The sequence below is a fragment of the Raphanus sativus genome, chromosome 3 (assembly GCF_000801105.2).
Source record: "Raphanus sativus cultivar WK10039 chromosome 3, ASM80110v3, whole genome shotgun sequence".
Lineage (NCBI taxonomy): Eukaryota > Viridiplantae > Streptophyta > Magnoliopsida > Brassicales > Brassicaceae > Raphanus > Raphanus sativus.
In genome coordinates, this window is record NC_079513.1 from 14,855,355 (window position 1) to 14,871,183 (window position 15,829).

The 15,829-nt window shown below is 33.7% G+C and overlaps 4 protein-coding genes and 1 pseudogene across 4 annotated transcripts; 4 read left to right on the forward strand and 1 right to left on the reverse strand.

Moving 5' to 3' along the window:
• Positions 1–610: 610 nt before the first annotated feature.
• On the reverse strand, positions 611–4,304 carry LOC130509716 (uncharacterized). The gene is made up of 4 exons (XM_057005897.1): positions 3,917–4,304; positions 3,491–3,771; positions 1,112–1,342; positions 611–843 (listed from the first exon to the last, which is right to left on the reverse strand). The coding sequence occupies exons 1-3, from the start codon at positions 4,194–4,196 to the stop codon at positions 1,223–1,225; spliced, it is 681 nt and encodes a 226-aa protein (XP_056861877.1). The 5' UTR covers positions 4,197–4,304; the 3' UTR covers positions 611–843; positions 1,112–1,222.
• A 2,806-nt stretch (positions 4,305–7,110) lies between these two features.
• On the forward strand, positions 7,111–7,785 carry LOC108845283 (uncharacterized). The gene is made up of 3 exons (XM_018618518.1): positions 7,111–7,132; positions 7,186–7,267; positions 7,377–7,785. The coding sequence occupies exons 1-3, from the start codon at positions 7,111–7,113 to the stop codon at positions 7,783–7,785; spliced, it is 513 nt and encodes a 170-aa protein (XP_018474020.1).
• A 407-nt stretch (positions 7,786–8,192) lies between these two features.
• On the forward strand, positions 8,193–10,810 carry LOC130509495 (putative ABC1 protein At2g40090; annotated as a pseudogene).
• An 863-nt stretch (positions 10,811–11,673) lies between these two features.
• On the forward strand, positions 11,674–12,626 carry LOC130510184 (uncharacterized). Its single transcript, XM_057006583.1, has 3 exons — positions 11,674–11,812; positions 12,050–12,245; positions 12,340–12,626. Exons 2-3 carry the CDS (start codon positions 12,050–12,052, stop codon positions 12,417–12,419), a joined length of 276 nt encoding a protein of 91 aa, XP_056862563.1. The 5' UTR covers positions 11,674–11,812; the 3' UTR covers positions 12,420–12,626.
• Positions 12,627–14,441: 1,815 nt separating this feature from the next.
• LOC130509054 (protein EARLY FLOWERING 4-like) lies at positions 14,442–15,383 on the forward strand. Its single transcript, XM_057004607.1, has one exon. It carries the CDS (start codon positions 14,795–14,797, stop codon positions 15,140–15,142), a length of 348 nt encoding a protein of 115 aa, XP_056860587.1. The 5' UTR covers positions 14,442–14,794; the 3' UTR covers positions 15,143–15,383.
• Positions 15,384–15,829: the final 446 nt, after the last annotated feature.

Consider the following 15,829-nt stretch of genomic DNA (forward strand, 5'->3'; position numbering starts at 1 on the left):
TTATTTTTTTGTTTAATTATATATTTGATTCATTAAGCGTAGTATCAATATTAACTTATATAAAATAAATCTTAAAAGACTTAATATTCTCTTTTCAATTAATAAAATTAAGAATTTTATTTGATCAATATTTAGTTATATACTTTATGTTTTCGACTTTATATTTTAAAAGATTCAGATAACAACACAACATATATATATGAATTATATTTATATTTTAAAATATTCTTATATATTTGATAAATCTTACTATTATTAATTTTAATCACTTATTTTTATATTTTATTCATTAAGGGTATAATCGATATTAACCACTCTAACTTTTAACGTGGGAGCTCCGTTGCCAAAAATCACTTCGCAAATATTAGTATAGATCCAGTTATTAACGAATATATTGAGATCATCTTTTGCTGATAGAAAATAAAATATATTGAGTATATATCTTTAAATAATGAAAATATCTAGGGTGTAAAATAGGTACACGATTATTTTAGAAATTTTGATGACGCATAAAGGCAATCACGTGGACATAACACATCTTTTCTTATGGTTTAATTAGATAACATGTTAAAACCATAAAGTTACAAACAATATACAAAGCGACGAGAGAAATAAAAAGATGCCTTTGGCTTCTTTACTCATTGATGAACTTTAGGTTAGTACAAAAACAAACAAAACTTTATATTGTATACAAATCTTCCTAACTAGTCTAATATTAAAGCTAACAACTGCCATTTCATCGGAGTTGTCTTACATAAAAACAATAATAGAAGATCATTAGGTGACATAAACTCCACTCTCTATCTGTTCCTCCCGCCTTTACAGACTATCCTTTGGATCTGCCTGTTAACAAAATAAAAAAGAAAAAGATGATAAACAACATTATCAGCAAAACGGCTATAACAAGTTGGATATATTTGTTGACAAAAAAAAAAGTTGGATATATCCGTTATATGCGTCTACTCAACAGAATAATACTAAGTTACTAACAAAATGAACCCTCAAAGAGATCATTCTTATCCAAAAGAAAAGTTTTTATTTTCAAACGAAAAGTTATATAATTAATATTACGTAAGCATGAAATGAGAAGGATGAGATAAGGTTTGGTTACCTGAAAACTTGAAAGCGAAGGAGTTGATGGGTCAACACCGAAAGGCAGACAAAGAAGCTACAATTATACGTCGTGTATTTTTTATATTTACATACGTATATAAGGCACGTGTCATGTGTGTATATAGATATATTTACAAGTATTGTTAATCCTCTTGAAATACGTCTCTACTTGAATCTCTTGTTGGAGGATCTTTTGGTATCTCGGGTATACGTTTTTACATGCAGAAACCTGAAAAATGGATAATCAAACACACATGAGCTCAACCATCAAAAAAACACTCACACATACATGAGCTTATTATTTGTTTCCCATAGGATAAATTAGTAATAACTTGACAGTTTAATAAGTATGTTAAAGTATGAAAAGGAGATTGTGAATATTGTCTCTGTGAGAATAAATCATGAAGCATGCGTGAGGTGTGAGGTGTCATGTCGGATTATATATAGATTCATTTTTAATTAAGAAAAAGAAGACAGAAAATTAGGTTACATTGCATTGCACACGGTTTTCACATGAGATTCTAACCTATATATTATACAAGAAAGACTAATTCAACTTCATTTTGTTTTCTTTTAGTGAGTTTTATTTTAACCCGAGTGAAAATTCAAAACCCTCTAATAAAATAGAGTAAAACTCTATACAAAAATTCACACATATAATTTTTCATTTGATAAATATAAGACTTTGATATTATCGTAAATGTTTTATTATATTGTATAACTAGGTGTTTTGCCCGCACATGCGGACATAAATTTCTTATAAATACTTATTATCTTATGTCTTATTAATCTAAACCAGCATAATAAATTATTACTTATGTTTTTAAATAGTTAAATCAAACATCAAAATATTTATATATGTCAAATACTTTTAATCAAATATATACTTATTATTGTGTTAAATTTTTTTAAAACACTCATATCTTAGAATAGTTTAGAAAATATATTTATATTTTTTGGTTGACTAATATTTAATAATAATTGTTTTGTATCTTAATTTTTTTTAACTTTTATAATAAAAATATTGTTTTCAGATAGGCACAAAAAAGAATATATATAGAAAATTATCTTTTTTTGATAATTCTAAATATTATTTTGTAATCAATTATTTTAAATTAGCATAAACATATAAACTTTATATCATTAAAATAAATTAGTGAATAGTTAGAAACTAATAATAAATTAATAATCTATCTAAAAGTCTAAAACCTAATAAAAATAAAAAATAAGAAAAGCTAATATAACATATAATTTAATATTAATAAAATAAAATTCGTTTTTATTTATATAGAATATTCATCAAGGCTATTATTTTAAATTAATGATTTAGTGACTCAGCTCAAAACAAATAACATCAATGATAATTTAGCTTAAACCTAACAAAAATATGACAAATAAGCAAAATTAGCTAAAATCATGGAGAACATGACAAGTAAGCAAAATAATTTTTATTTTGTATATTTTGTTTTCTTGTTAATTGTTGTTACCAACTAATATATTTTCGAGTTTAGTACAATAAACTTATAATATAAATAATCTGATAGAGAATTTTCTTCAAAGTATTTTTGTCAAATTTCTACGGTTTGCATACAATATATTTTACAAAATTATCTAGTTATACTATATAAAGGAATTTTAGGATAATTTATATTTCATATTATGTTAAATATATTTGAACATCTATCATTTTAGTTCATTGTGAAATTTTATAAGTAAATGCATTATTGTTCAATTTAAAAAATTTAGCTATATTATTATAGTAGACTTTATACAATTTTATTAATGTTGAAAATCACAAAAAATAACAGTAAAGTATACTTAAATATTAAAATTTAAAAAGAATTTCATTTTTAAAATATAAATTAAAATTAAAAAGTTAGCGTTTTAATAAAAAATATGTTAGCAATACTTATGTAATTTTATATACACACATAATCTTAAAGATTAATGAAATTATAATTTTATTCTTATTATTTTATCAAAATATATATTTTTGAACTGTTTGAACATAGAACCAAAGAAATCTGTTAATTTATAAATATATAGAGTTGAGTGTTTTCCTAACTAACATCTAGAAAAGAATGATATATATATATCAGTTTCTAGAATCCCTAAGCCCAAATGAGTCAATGTTATTTTCAAAAATACTTTAAAAACATTTGACTATTGTAACCACATGCTATCTCTGACTAGTCTGATTAGGATCACATCATAATGCAGGTTAAAATCTAATATATAATTCATCCTAGATTTGAAAATAATGCAACTTGGTAGTATTATTGGCCCTATCGTTCAGTGTAATCAATAACAATAATAAAAACTTGAATTAAAATAAAACAGTAAATATCTGTAACGGCTGAGGAAGAAGTGGACTTACGGCTTCAATGTCGATTTTGAAGACGAGGAGCTTTCTTCTCTCTTTACAACTTGTTCTATACGCCACAACTATGTGACCGATGGCTAACACCGACGAGCATAGAAACAGAGCCACTTCCGCCGCTCTGAAGTAACTATTCCCGCCGTCTCCGTTCGCCGGCTCGCCGAACACAAAAGCCGCTTTTAACGAAACGTAGATTAGAGAGGAAACAGAGCAAATCATCGTTATTGTCAGATAAGGACCTCTAGATAGCTTGGGTCCGTCGCAAAGCCCGTAAACACCTGTTACACGAAGATTCAACAAAGCCCAAAGTCTTTTCAATCTCTGTGCTCAAAAAAAGTCTCCAACTTTACGAAAAAAATGTATGAAACAGAGTACTCAGAAACAGAGTATTCAGAAACAGAGTATTTATGATCTTTTACTTACAGAGTATAACGGCGGATCTAACGATGGAGATTAATGGAATATCGATGAGGGAGTGACGGAAGTCGTAGTTGGTGAGATGAGAAGAGAGATTCTTTGGAGCGGAGAGACGGTGGAGGAGGGCGGAAGGGAGGAGAGCATCGGCGACGGCAAGTAGGATCGGAGCAGAGACAAGGAGGAAAGAGAGGAACATTGCGAACAAAACGAATACAGTTTTGATCCCTCTCCACAGAGAAGACCAGAACCTTCTGCTTTTGCTAATCTCTTCTTTGCTAAAACCCATATCGAATTAGATCAGGGAGAGAGGATTTGTTTAAGAGAGAAGGTGTTCGGTGACTTTTGAGAGGGTTTTAATTTAAAAGGGGGACGATACAAAGTGACGATGACGTTAAGGATGATGCTCAGATATATAATAGTGATTTTCTCGTTGGTTTTTGGAATTTTTAAAATGAATATAGAATTATCGGATTAGCTTGGACTTTGTAAAATACTAAAACGAATATAGAATTATCGGATTTACATACCATTAATATGGTGAAATTTGGTAGATAAATACCTGTATTATAAAATTATATGGTAAACATTTTTTTTTGAATAAAGGCTTTGGTAAAAATCTTTTTCTTATAATTTTGATATGTTATATCGAGGGATGGTCCTGAGGATAGCCAAATAAAACATTGGACTAGGGTTTCCAATTTTTTTTTAAAATTTTGTACTGAAAAAGACACTCAAATTTATGAATTTTTTTTATGTTAAAACTCTTAATAAAATGTTTCAGGTCCCCAACATCCCAGAGACGCTCCTAGTTATATCGGTTGATAAATTAATTTTGATCTTTTGGGAAAACCGAATTAAGTACTACAGAATAGATTTATCATCGTAGTGGCTGATCGAGTTTATAATATTTTCTAACTAATACCAAAAAGTATCTGAATCGCATGTTACCAGAATACTATAGAGACTAATATCATAAAGCTAAATAAAAACAAAATCATGAAAAGTTCTAGTAAGAATTGTTCCTTAAACATAAGAATTACGATGAACAGAGGATATGTGGGTTAGTATGAAATTTTTAGTTTTCTATGTATATACTCCCTCCGTTTCATATTAAGTGTCGTTGTAGAGATTTTTTTTCGTTGCAAAATAAGTGTCATTTTAGCATTTCAATGCAAAATTTATTAATTTTATTCTGCATTTTATTTTTCTATTGGTTGAGATGTATAGGTAATGATGTTTTTGTATGGAAAATATGCAAAATTTAGTGATTTCTTAATCTGTGTGCACAATTCTAAAATGACACTTATTAAGAAACAGAGGGAGTATGTTGTAGTGGTTTTTTTTATATATATGGCGAATTAAAATGCGATACGTGAGAACATCACAGGCCAAGACCACGATGCTGAAAGAAACTTCCTGGTCATTGAGTCCTTTGCCTGGTGATTATCAAGAGCTGACTATGACTTACTATATTAAAATGAAATTGTAGTGTTCGTAATGTTCAGATATAACAACGGTAATACCTAAATAACGTGAAGCATAGATGTTTCTCAATAGTTGGAACATTTCGTAATTTCCTATTGTTTTCACTCGTAAAAAGTAAAACCAAAACGTAGTTGAATACTTCAGAAGTGTAAGTGTGTCACAATGGTTATCTTATAGAAAATAAAGTTGTCCCCATCCTGGACCACCGAATAAAATGAACTGAGACTCTTAACACAAACATAAACGGGAATGGAGGAACCGACCGAATTTGGCTTACATGTGACCACATGCCATTTTATTGGCCGGACGTATCTCAAGACTATTTTCTATATTTTTGTGTTGATTGAGATCTTCAACGTTTTTCTCGTCTAATGCTACCAAATAAAAGGCAGGAAACAAATAAATACATGATTGTTTTTTCTCATCAAACTTCCTTTTGTTTTTGTAGTCTCTTATCAACTAGCTTAAACCCTGCATATGATTGCTTGTCAAATTACATTGCCAATTTATTAAACTGATGTAGTTATAGTTGTTTTTTTTTTGTGACTGAAGGCATTATAGTTGTTTGTTTGTTTCTTGTATAGCGACGTTCAGATTTACGGCGCAATATAAATATACAATGATACGATACGCTATGCATGAGCAAAAACATGGGCATGAAGTTGCAAGCTATAAACGTAGGACCAACCAAATAATGAATTTTCCTGAATAAAATAATCAAAGAAAGAAGGAAAGAAATTACAAATACGACGGCTTTGAAATTTGAAAGTCAAGAGCTTAGGCCTACGAAACTGACCGGAACTAAAGAGAGAGACATTAACCCAAAGTCAAGACGACATCTCAACGCACCAAAGACATGCACTCTACGCCTATAAAGTTAGTTTTTATCCATTGAACATACACCAACTCCATAATTAGTGGCACTATTAGTATCCTGAACATTTTAAAAACGTTTAAAATCACTTGAAAAGAAGCTAACACTTTCGAACTTATGTCCTAATTTTCTCTTGTTTGATGTAAACGGATTTTTAATTAGACATTTCAAATTGTTCTAGAGCCGTGCCTCACCTTATGACCGCAAGTTTAAATTCTTTTAAACAACTATTTTTGATATTTAATTTTACATATATATATATATATATATATATATATATAATTGCATAAAATATAAGATATATAACAATTAGTTTCCTCAGTATAGTAATTATTATTTACTAAACTGGATAAAAAACTATAAACATTTATATTCTAAACTAATCTTAAGATTCATAACCGTGTGAAGCTTCTTTCTTTTGCAGGAAGGTTAGAGCTGTTGAGAACTGTGATATTTGGGACGGTATCTTTTTGGGTTTCTGCGTTTGTTCTGCCCAAGGATTGTATCAGGATCATTGAGTCATTGTATACTAGATTTCTATGGTCGGAGACATTGAGAAGAGAGCAATGCGAAGGTGCCGTGGCACACTGTCTGCCTTCCTAAGGATGAAGGGGACCTTGGTCTTAAAACTTCTCGGTTTGGAATCAAGTGATGTGCCTCAAGTCATATGATTGTTGTTATCTAAATCCCCGTCTTTATGGGTTGTATGGCACTGAAGTGAACACCTAACTGAAAAATCATTCTGGTCCATCGAAGCGTCAGCTACAGATTCTTTGGGCTTGGAAGAAACTTCTTGATCTTAGACCTCTTGCGCTTCAATTCTGTAAAACAAGACTCGGAAATGGAAAAGACGCAAGCTTCTGGTTCGATGTTTGGACTCCTTTGGGTCAGTTAATCTCTTATATTGGCCCTGCAGGACTTAGAGTGTTGAGAGTGCAAGAAAATGCAGTGGTGGCAGAGGCTATAACAAATACTGTGTGGTCTCTCCCGCACCCAAGGTCACAAAGGGAAGTTGATTTGCACTCTTATCTAACAACAATTGAAATCAAATGATGAAGTAGATAAGTGTGAATGGATTACTGCTGAGTCTTCTTTAACTTCTTTCAGGTCCTCTGCCACATGGAAGACGCTGAGACCTAGAGCGGTGATCAAGGAGTGGGTGGATGTTGTATGGTTCAAAGGAGGAATTCTAAAACATCAGTTCACCATGTGGATTGCGAACTATGATAGACTGCCGACGAGATCGAGACTAGCAGCTTGGGGACTTCAAATATCTCATCTCTGCCCATTCTGTTCAAACCATGAAGAAACAAGGGATCATATGCTTCTGTCATGCGAGTACAACATAGAGGTTTGGAAGGAAATCCTCCATAGATGCAGGCCTCCCTCCACAAATGTTCACATCCTGGGCGGAGTTACTTTCTTGGATCAGATCATCAAGTTCGAAGCGACTGACGTTCTTGAGGAAATTAGCAGTACAGGTGTTGGTGTTCCATCTCTGGAAACAAAGAAATAACTTGATCCACAATCAAGTTTCTCTTACAGCAAGCTCTGTTTTCTATGGTATTGACAAGGAGATGAGGAATATCATTTCAGCTAGGAGAAGAAGGAAAGGTTTTCATTGTCTTATGGCTATATGGCTAAGATAACTTATCAGTTTATGCAGTCTGTGTTGGGTTCCATCTTGTTTTTTATTTGTTTTTGCCAAGGTGGTTTCAAATCTTAGATATTACAATGTAAAAACTTCTATCATTCAATGAAATTTACAATTTAGCAAAAAAAAAAAGATTCATAACCGTGTGTTAGTATATTTAACAGACGAACCCACAACAAAATCCATCACCTAACTTCTCGACCGAAGAGACAACGCGTAGATCTGTCAAACACCAGACCCATTAGTGGCCCAGTAACTAAAGCCCAATACAAACCAGACTTAGAGTCGCTCCCACGACAAAACAGATCAACGCAAATTTAGTTAGCCTTGTCGGATCATCCCATGGCGGCAAGATCCCTGTGGAGAACCCGTTCAAAGCTCCTCGTTATCAGCTCCGCCGTATGCGGTGGTTCCGGCGCCGCCTTCATTGCTTCCTCCGAAGACCCATCCAAAACTATCAAGCTCTGCACCAACATCTCTCTCCGTCTCTTCCGCAACGCCGTAACCGCCGCCTCCATCGCTTTCGGTACGGCAAAAATATATATTTGTTTTTAAAAAAAAAACATACTTTCTTACATGTTTTGTATTGCCTGCAATGCCCTTTGAATTGTTTGTGAATGAGATGGTTTTGATTTTGACCTTTAGGGCAATGTGATTTGTTGTGTAATAGATTATGAGTACTCGTTGTTGGGTTTGGCTGAGGGAAGCAGGGAGAAGGCTGAGGTCAAACATGAAGTCCACTTAAGGTCAGCGCAAAAGCTTCAAGAGCTCTGTTTCAAAAACGGAGGAATCTATATCAAACTCGGTCAGCATATAGGACAATTAGTATGTAAAAAAATTATGCTCTTTATGTACTACCATTTAGAGGATTAAAGAATGTTATTATTACCTTACGTGTGTTTCTGCTTTTGAATGTTTCAAAGGATTGTCTTGTGCCTGAGGAGTATGTTCGTACTATGAGGGACTCGATGTTGAACAGATGCCCTGTTTCTTCGTATGAGCAAGTGTGTGAGGTTTTCAAGAAAGAGGTCGGAGAGACGCCAGACAAAGTAAGCGCTCTCACTTATCCTTAAGTTTGTGTAGCCAGTAAGTAACCATACATTTAAAGCTTCGTCTATGTATTTTTTATATACAGGTGTTCGCTGAGTTTGACCCTGTTCCTATTGCAAGTGCTTCCCTTGCTCAAGTTCACGTTGCTCGCACCCATGATGGAAAAAAAGTCGCTGTCAAGGTCCTTGGTTGAACCATTTTACCTTTATATGTCTTTTTACGATTCCATTGAGATCTTGAACTTGTTAAGTGTGTTTTTGTAGTACTCAGTCTATATGTTATCTTGAATCTGTTTTTCTTCAGGTCCAGCATGCGCACATGACAGACACTGCAGCTGCGGATACTGCAGCTGTTGGAGTTATAGTGAACACCTTGCACAAGATCTTCCCATCATTTGACTACAGGTGCACTCTCTTTCTCATTTCCTCTAGACACAGTTCGTAGTTCATGTCTCTTACAATAGCTTTTACTAAACTGGCTCATCATATACACAGGTGGTTGCTAGATGAAATGAGTGAAAGCTTACCAAAGGTTAGTCTCTTTAATCATTGTATTTGAGATTCACTGTCTAGCCTGAAGCATGGTATATGGTCATAAACTATTTGTTCTGTCACTGGCTTGATGTTTTAATTGCTTGTTTCTTTTCTGTTTCTTTTTTTTTATATTAATGTATTCTTTGATCAGGAACTAGATTTTTTGGTAGAGGCGAAAAACAGTGAGAAATGTCTGGATAATTTTAGGAAGATGTCTCCCATATTGCAGAGTATGTTTATGCACCAACAATCTATTGGAACTTGAGCTCCTCTAAGCTGTTGACTATGGAGTTCATGGATGGTGCTCAAGTCAATGATGTAACTAAGATCAAGAAGCTTGGGATTCAGCCCTATGAAGTATCTAAGCTAGTAAGCTCTCCCACCTCTGATCTTTTAATATATCTTTTTTGATATCCATCCGCTAAGCTCTTCTTCTTTGCAGGTGAGTCAAACATTTGCAGAGATGATGTTTAAACATGGGTTTGTGCATTGTGATCCACACGCTGCTAACTTGATTGTTCGTCCTTCTGGTAAAAGAAACATCTACGGCAAGCAAAAACCGCAGCTAGTGCTTCTCGACCATGGTTTATACAAGGAGCTTGACTTCAACACAAGATTCAACTACGCTTCGCTATGGAAAGCACTGGTGTTTTCAGACGCTAACGCCATTAAACAACACAGTGCTAAGCTAGGAGCTGGGGATGATCTCTACGTGCTTTTCGCCGGGATCCTCACAATGAGGCCGTGGAAGCAAGTCGTTAACACATCTGTGGATCATTTAGTCATCAAAGGCACTAAAGAAGACAGGTCAGAGCTGCAGATGTATGCGTCGCAGTACTTCCCTCAAATCTCTGAGCTTCTCAGGAGGTTGCCACGTGTGATTCTTCTGATGCTGAAGACCAACGACTGTCTCAGGTCGGTTAACAATGAGCTGGTGAAAGGTTCGTCGCTGGAGTCGTTCTTGATCGTTGGGAAAGTGTCTTCTGAAGCGGTGATGGAGGCGAAGTGGTCCCAGAAGAAGTCGTTGGTGCAGTGGTTGAAGGTATGGCTTGAAGGGTTCTCTGTGGAAGCGAGGCTTTGGGTGATGCAGTTTGCACTTTGGGTCTTGCAAGTGAGAAATGCCTTGACTCTATAGTATAATATCATGAGTTGATGAAAATTTTATATTCTCTGGTCTCTGAGTTTGTCCAAGATTTACATTTATCATTCTTTGTATACACACTTACACAACTGATCCAAAAAAATACACACACTTACACAGTAACACAAGTTATGCACTATGAGACATGTATTATTGATTTCAACTTCAGATTAAATTTGCTTCTCATAACCAACCATTCAATTAAATTTACAAATGAATCTACATAAATGTTTGATTTCAATTTCAGATTGTCTAATAATAATTTAGTTAAAGGTTTAAAAATATTTTCATCTAAAATTTACGCTCTATAAATAAAAAAATAGAACTTAATACATTGATGGTCAGTATAAATATTATTTGAATAACTTATTAAGTTAGATTAATATTTTTATCAAAATGAATAACTAAAATAAAAATCATATTGAATCATAATTTGTTGAGTATCTATATATTAATCCGCACATGTTGTAGACTATCATATAGTTAAATTTAAAGAAAACATTAATTTCTATTTTTATCTTATTTTTCATTTTCACACTAACTTGTTATTTTATTAAAGAAATATAGAAATTATTTTAATCATTTTACGTGTTTTATGAAGATTTACATTTTATAGTTGTATTTATATTTATGCAACACTAAAACAGATTATAATTCATATTTTACAACCATCTAAAACTCTTGTGTAAGATTTTTTTCATTTTTTTTTAACAAACGTGTAAGATTTTTTTCATTTATCTACCGTTTTGATCGTAAATCTCATTCTCTGAAACTCAAATATGTAATCTTAAAACATATAAACATATTATTGAACTTTTACTAAAACCATTTTTTTATCATCCAATCCCATTCCAAACCAATTTAATTCTCATACTGGCTAATACTTGATAGTAATTCATATACACAGTTCCGGTATAAAACGTGGACATTTAAATAAAAATTAAACCGGGATGGTACGGTTCGGTTGGGAATTTGATTTTTTTAATATATTTATTCGAGGAAACCTTGATTTAAGCCCGTGGCCATCATCTTCTCTTTTCAATCTGTCGGGGGACACACTCAACAGTCGAATCTGTCTCTCTCCTTCACACTCGCGACTCCTCTTTGTCCATCTCTACCGCTCAAAGCCTCCCTCCCGCTAATCGCTAATCACACCGTCTCCGCGGTAAACCCTCCTTCTCTCTCCGTCTCCAAACGGTTCGTTTCTGTATAAACCCTAAATGCATTGTCAAAAGCTGCTTTGGTACTGATTCTATGCTAACGTAAACGGTCCGTCTTGATGAAAGTTGATCACTTTACTTGTTGGGTCTCTCTTAAAAGCTTACACCTTTGGATCACTTTTACTTGTTGGGTCTGTCTGAAAGCTCACACCTTTTTGTTCTTTGTCTTGTTGTTGGTTTAGATGGAAGACATTGATGCTGTCCAAAAACCAGTTGTTGTTGACCCTCCTTTACACAACGAAGCTCCTCCACCGGTGGTCGCCGGCGTAGCTCAGCCGGCGGAGTTTCATCTCATTCAGAGGATTCAAAGAGCTCTTGTGGAACTGCGGGAGTTGAGGAACCAGTTTAATGCTATTCTTAGGGAAATGGAGCTCGAAGGTTTTGCTTCTTTCTTTCTTCCTTTGCATTTGGTTTCTTAGTTTCGTTTACTTGGTTTGTAGTTGTTGAGGTTATTAGATTTGATTGAATACAGTGAGAGGAGGAGGAGGAGGAGAAGAAGAAGAGGAAGCGGAATCATCAGTGGAGGATCCAGAGGACGACGACTCTGACTGATTCTTAGTTTAATTAGGATGTTTTATGTTTCAATCCTCTGTCCTGATGATTCTTTTGTTCTAGACTCTCTACTCTAGCGTGTGTGTTAGCTTTGTCTCTTTTAAGTCTAGTAGCCTTGTTCCTCTCTTGTTTTTAAACTGAGAATCTTGGTTCAAATTCAACCGAACAAACCCATGTCAAAAGAAGAGCTGCGTTTGATTGACTCTTTAGAGAGGGTGTGCAGTGTTGAATGATTGAATGTAAGACCAATAGTAACAATATAAATGAATTTTAACAATTGATTTTAAAGTAGTTTTGAATTTGATTTGATTTCAAAGTCTCAACAGAATGATAGAAGGGTTTGAATTAGTGCATCAAAAACAACTAAACATGTTTAAATTACAGCCATTTTGAGGCCTTCCATTTTATTGGTCATCTTTCACTTGGTTTTTCTTATGTAGGTATAAGCTTTTGATCTTCAAAGTAAGCTCATGCGTTTTGGCGTACGTAGCTCTTATTGCTAGTTTTCATTATGTTTTTAAAGATCATCCTAAAGTTTCCATCTGGTACATGATAATTTCATTGTGGAACGGTTTGCAAGAAATTGGCAAACAACTAATTTGTTTTTAATTGATGTTTTATGAAAACCATTATCACAGTTTTCTGACATTAGAAAGCAACTAATCTTTGACAGTGATACATACTACTCTGTTTTGGTCTACGTCTCCTTGATTCCACAGTTTATTTGTTTCTTTAATCTAGGAACAGAGTTACACCTAGAACAATGTCAATCTTGCTATCGACTACGTTTAAAAGCAGATACAAGAAGAAGCTGAAAGTAGGCAGAAAAAGGCAGGGAATCTTATTAAATTCAGGTCCTAAACTCTTTATTGCTTCATCATCTTTATTCTCTTTGATGATTTCGAGTTGTAATCATTATACAGTAATGTGATTGTTGTGATATAACTTATATCGTATAGACGGTACCAACATAAATTAGGTTCTATTTGGCTTGTGAATTAGGCTCTATTTTGCTTATTACGTTAACACAAACTCAAAAAAATCAAAACTGTTATTTTGGTAGAACTGATGGCTAAGAATTGCGGATATGGATTGAAACTAGAACCTAATCATATGGCCTTTCAAAACAAAAAGAATATCCCATGACCCAGCTTCCAGGAATCAAACTCTCATTACTGCTTAGATTTCACGGATATAGCTGTATTATATTTTCTAACTTTATTAAGAATTACAAATATAAATGTTTGATACGACGTAGTAGACTAAAGATTTGAATGTTTACAAACTGTATCGCAATTAGTAGTAATAGTTTTTTTTTTTACATATATGTATATATCTATATGCTTTTGTTAATGTTAAGATCAGAGCGCAGTAATTCGGTATGTTTTTAACCTTTGGAGCTAGAGGTATATCTACATCAATTTTGGGTTTGATTCTCTCTGGAAAATAAATTATCATTATTTGGTCAATCTGGACTTGAACTTTATCCCATTAGTTGATATTGTGGATCATAATAGATGATCGGTCCACTCTATATTATTAGTCGGAAGATATTTCTTTCGAATCATGCAATGTGATATTCACTCCACGCTCTAATACTAAGTATATTTCTTCCAGGTCGACCGGATGAGTCGATAGAGTATCAAAAACAAAAAAAATATGTAATGTTTTTTTTTTCTAAAATATTCATTCTCATGTTGCTATTTCAGATCCTAAAGTTATTAACCTTCGAGCTCCCATACCGGAAAGCTAAAGTTATTAACCAATAGCAAAACAAATATAGATTTTATGTAATGTCTAGCATTATTGATGTGAGAGATTTAGGTTTGTTTTAGTAAATGTCCAACTGATAAACCAAGTGCTGACCAGATCAAAGGCGCGTTTTAAGGAGTTGAGAAGTAAGATCATGCATGCGTTTGTGATTGTGTGAACCTGGTTCTTCACCGTGGCAATCTGTGCACCATATACACCTTTCATATAAATACAACAAAAACAAAAATATCTTGAGATATTTCTCAAGTTAGAGAATCATTGTAGATCCTTATCATCTCTCCGTTTTTAACTTAATTAAAAAATCAGAAAAGTGCAGAAAAAGCGCTCTTCTTTATTCACTTCACAGTTTTCCATTTGTTTTCTAAGCGCGTGTTCTTCAGTAATCCATACGATACGTTTATGTGAAATACACGCTCTAATTAGGCACGTGGTGATTGAACAGAACTACTTGCCCCTGTGTCTCATCTTGTCTGAAAGACATTTACTATAAGTATCTGTTTTTTCTTGAGTGCATCGTAAAATCGTAAAAAGGAAAAACACAAAATCGATATCTTCGCCTCTTCGGTTGATAAAATTATTTTGGAAAAAAATCATTCATTTAAATGAAGAGGAGCAGCGAAACGAAGAGACGGAGGAACGTGGCAGAGGAGGCGGAGCAGGGAGGAGGAGAAGATCCGGCGATGTGGGAGAGTCTAGATCGGAATTTCAGACAAGTGCAATCGGTTTTGGACAGAAACAGATCACTGATCCAGCAGGTCAACGACAATCACCAATCAAGAATGGCAGATAACATGTCCAAGAACGTCGCTTTGATCCAAGAACTCAACGGAAACATCTCTAAGGTTGTTTCCATGTATTCTGATATAAACACCAATTTCTCATCGGCCTTTCACGGTGGAAATAACGGACACGAGGGTGGTGGTGGTGGAGCCGGAACCAGAGCTAACTAAATCAATTGTCATCTTTCATAGTTGGACCTGCCGGTTTGAAAAATTTGACCAGACGGTTTGTAAACAACGATCTAAAACCTATTTACTATAAAGTTATGTTATGTTAGTTTTGTTGCAATGATTGTCGCTAGAAAAACCCGTAGAGAAAACTCATCATTTGGGTTATTTTAATTATGGTTTGTGTCTTTTTCAATGTGTCTCTACTGCAATTTCTCTATCATAGTAATTTTTTCCCATCTTATTTTTTATGCTATTTGAAAGCTCTTCTTGCATGATCAACGACATTAATGAAGGTTGTGTTAGATTTTGCAACTTGGTATAAGGTCGTCACGTGGTGGTGAATGTGAATGCAATTTGGTATGACGTGTAAAGTGATCATTTGAAACAATTGTTTTCTATTGACTTTTCAAAACTTGAGATAAACTAGCAATGCAAAGATCTAACAAGACTAAGAGCATCTTAATAAGACTAAGAGCATGTTCTCTGAATTCGAACCCAATATAATGCGTGGGTAATATATTACAATCTGATTAGAAAAAAAGTTTGATGATTAGAAGAAAAATACAAATACTACTTTATCTGTGGACCAGATGGGCTTAGACAGAATGTGTATGTAGTTTGGATATCTTGGACCAAGGCTGGGCTCACTGGACCATTAACATTCATCAGAGATTAGTCAAGTTATGT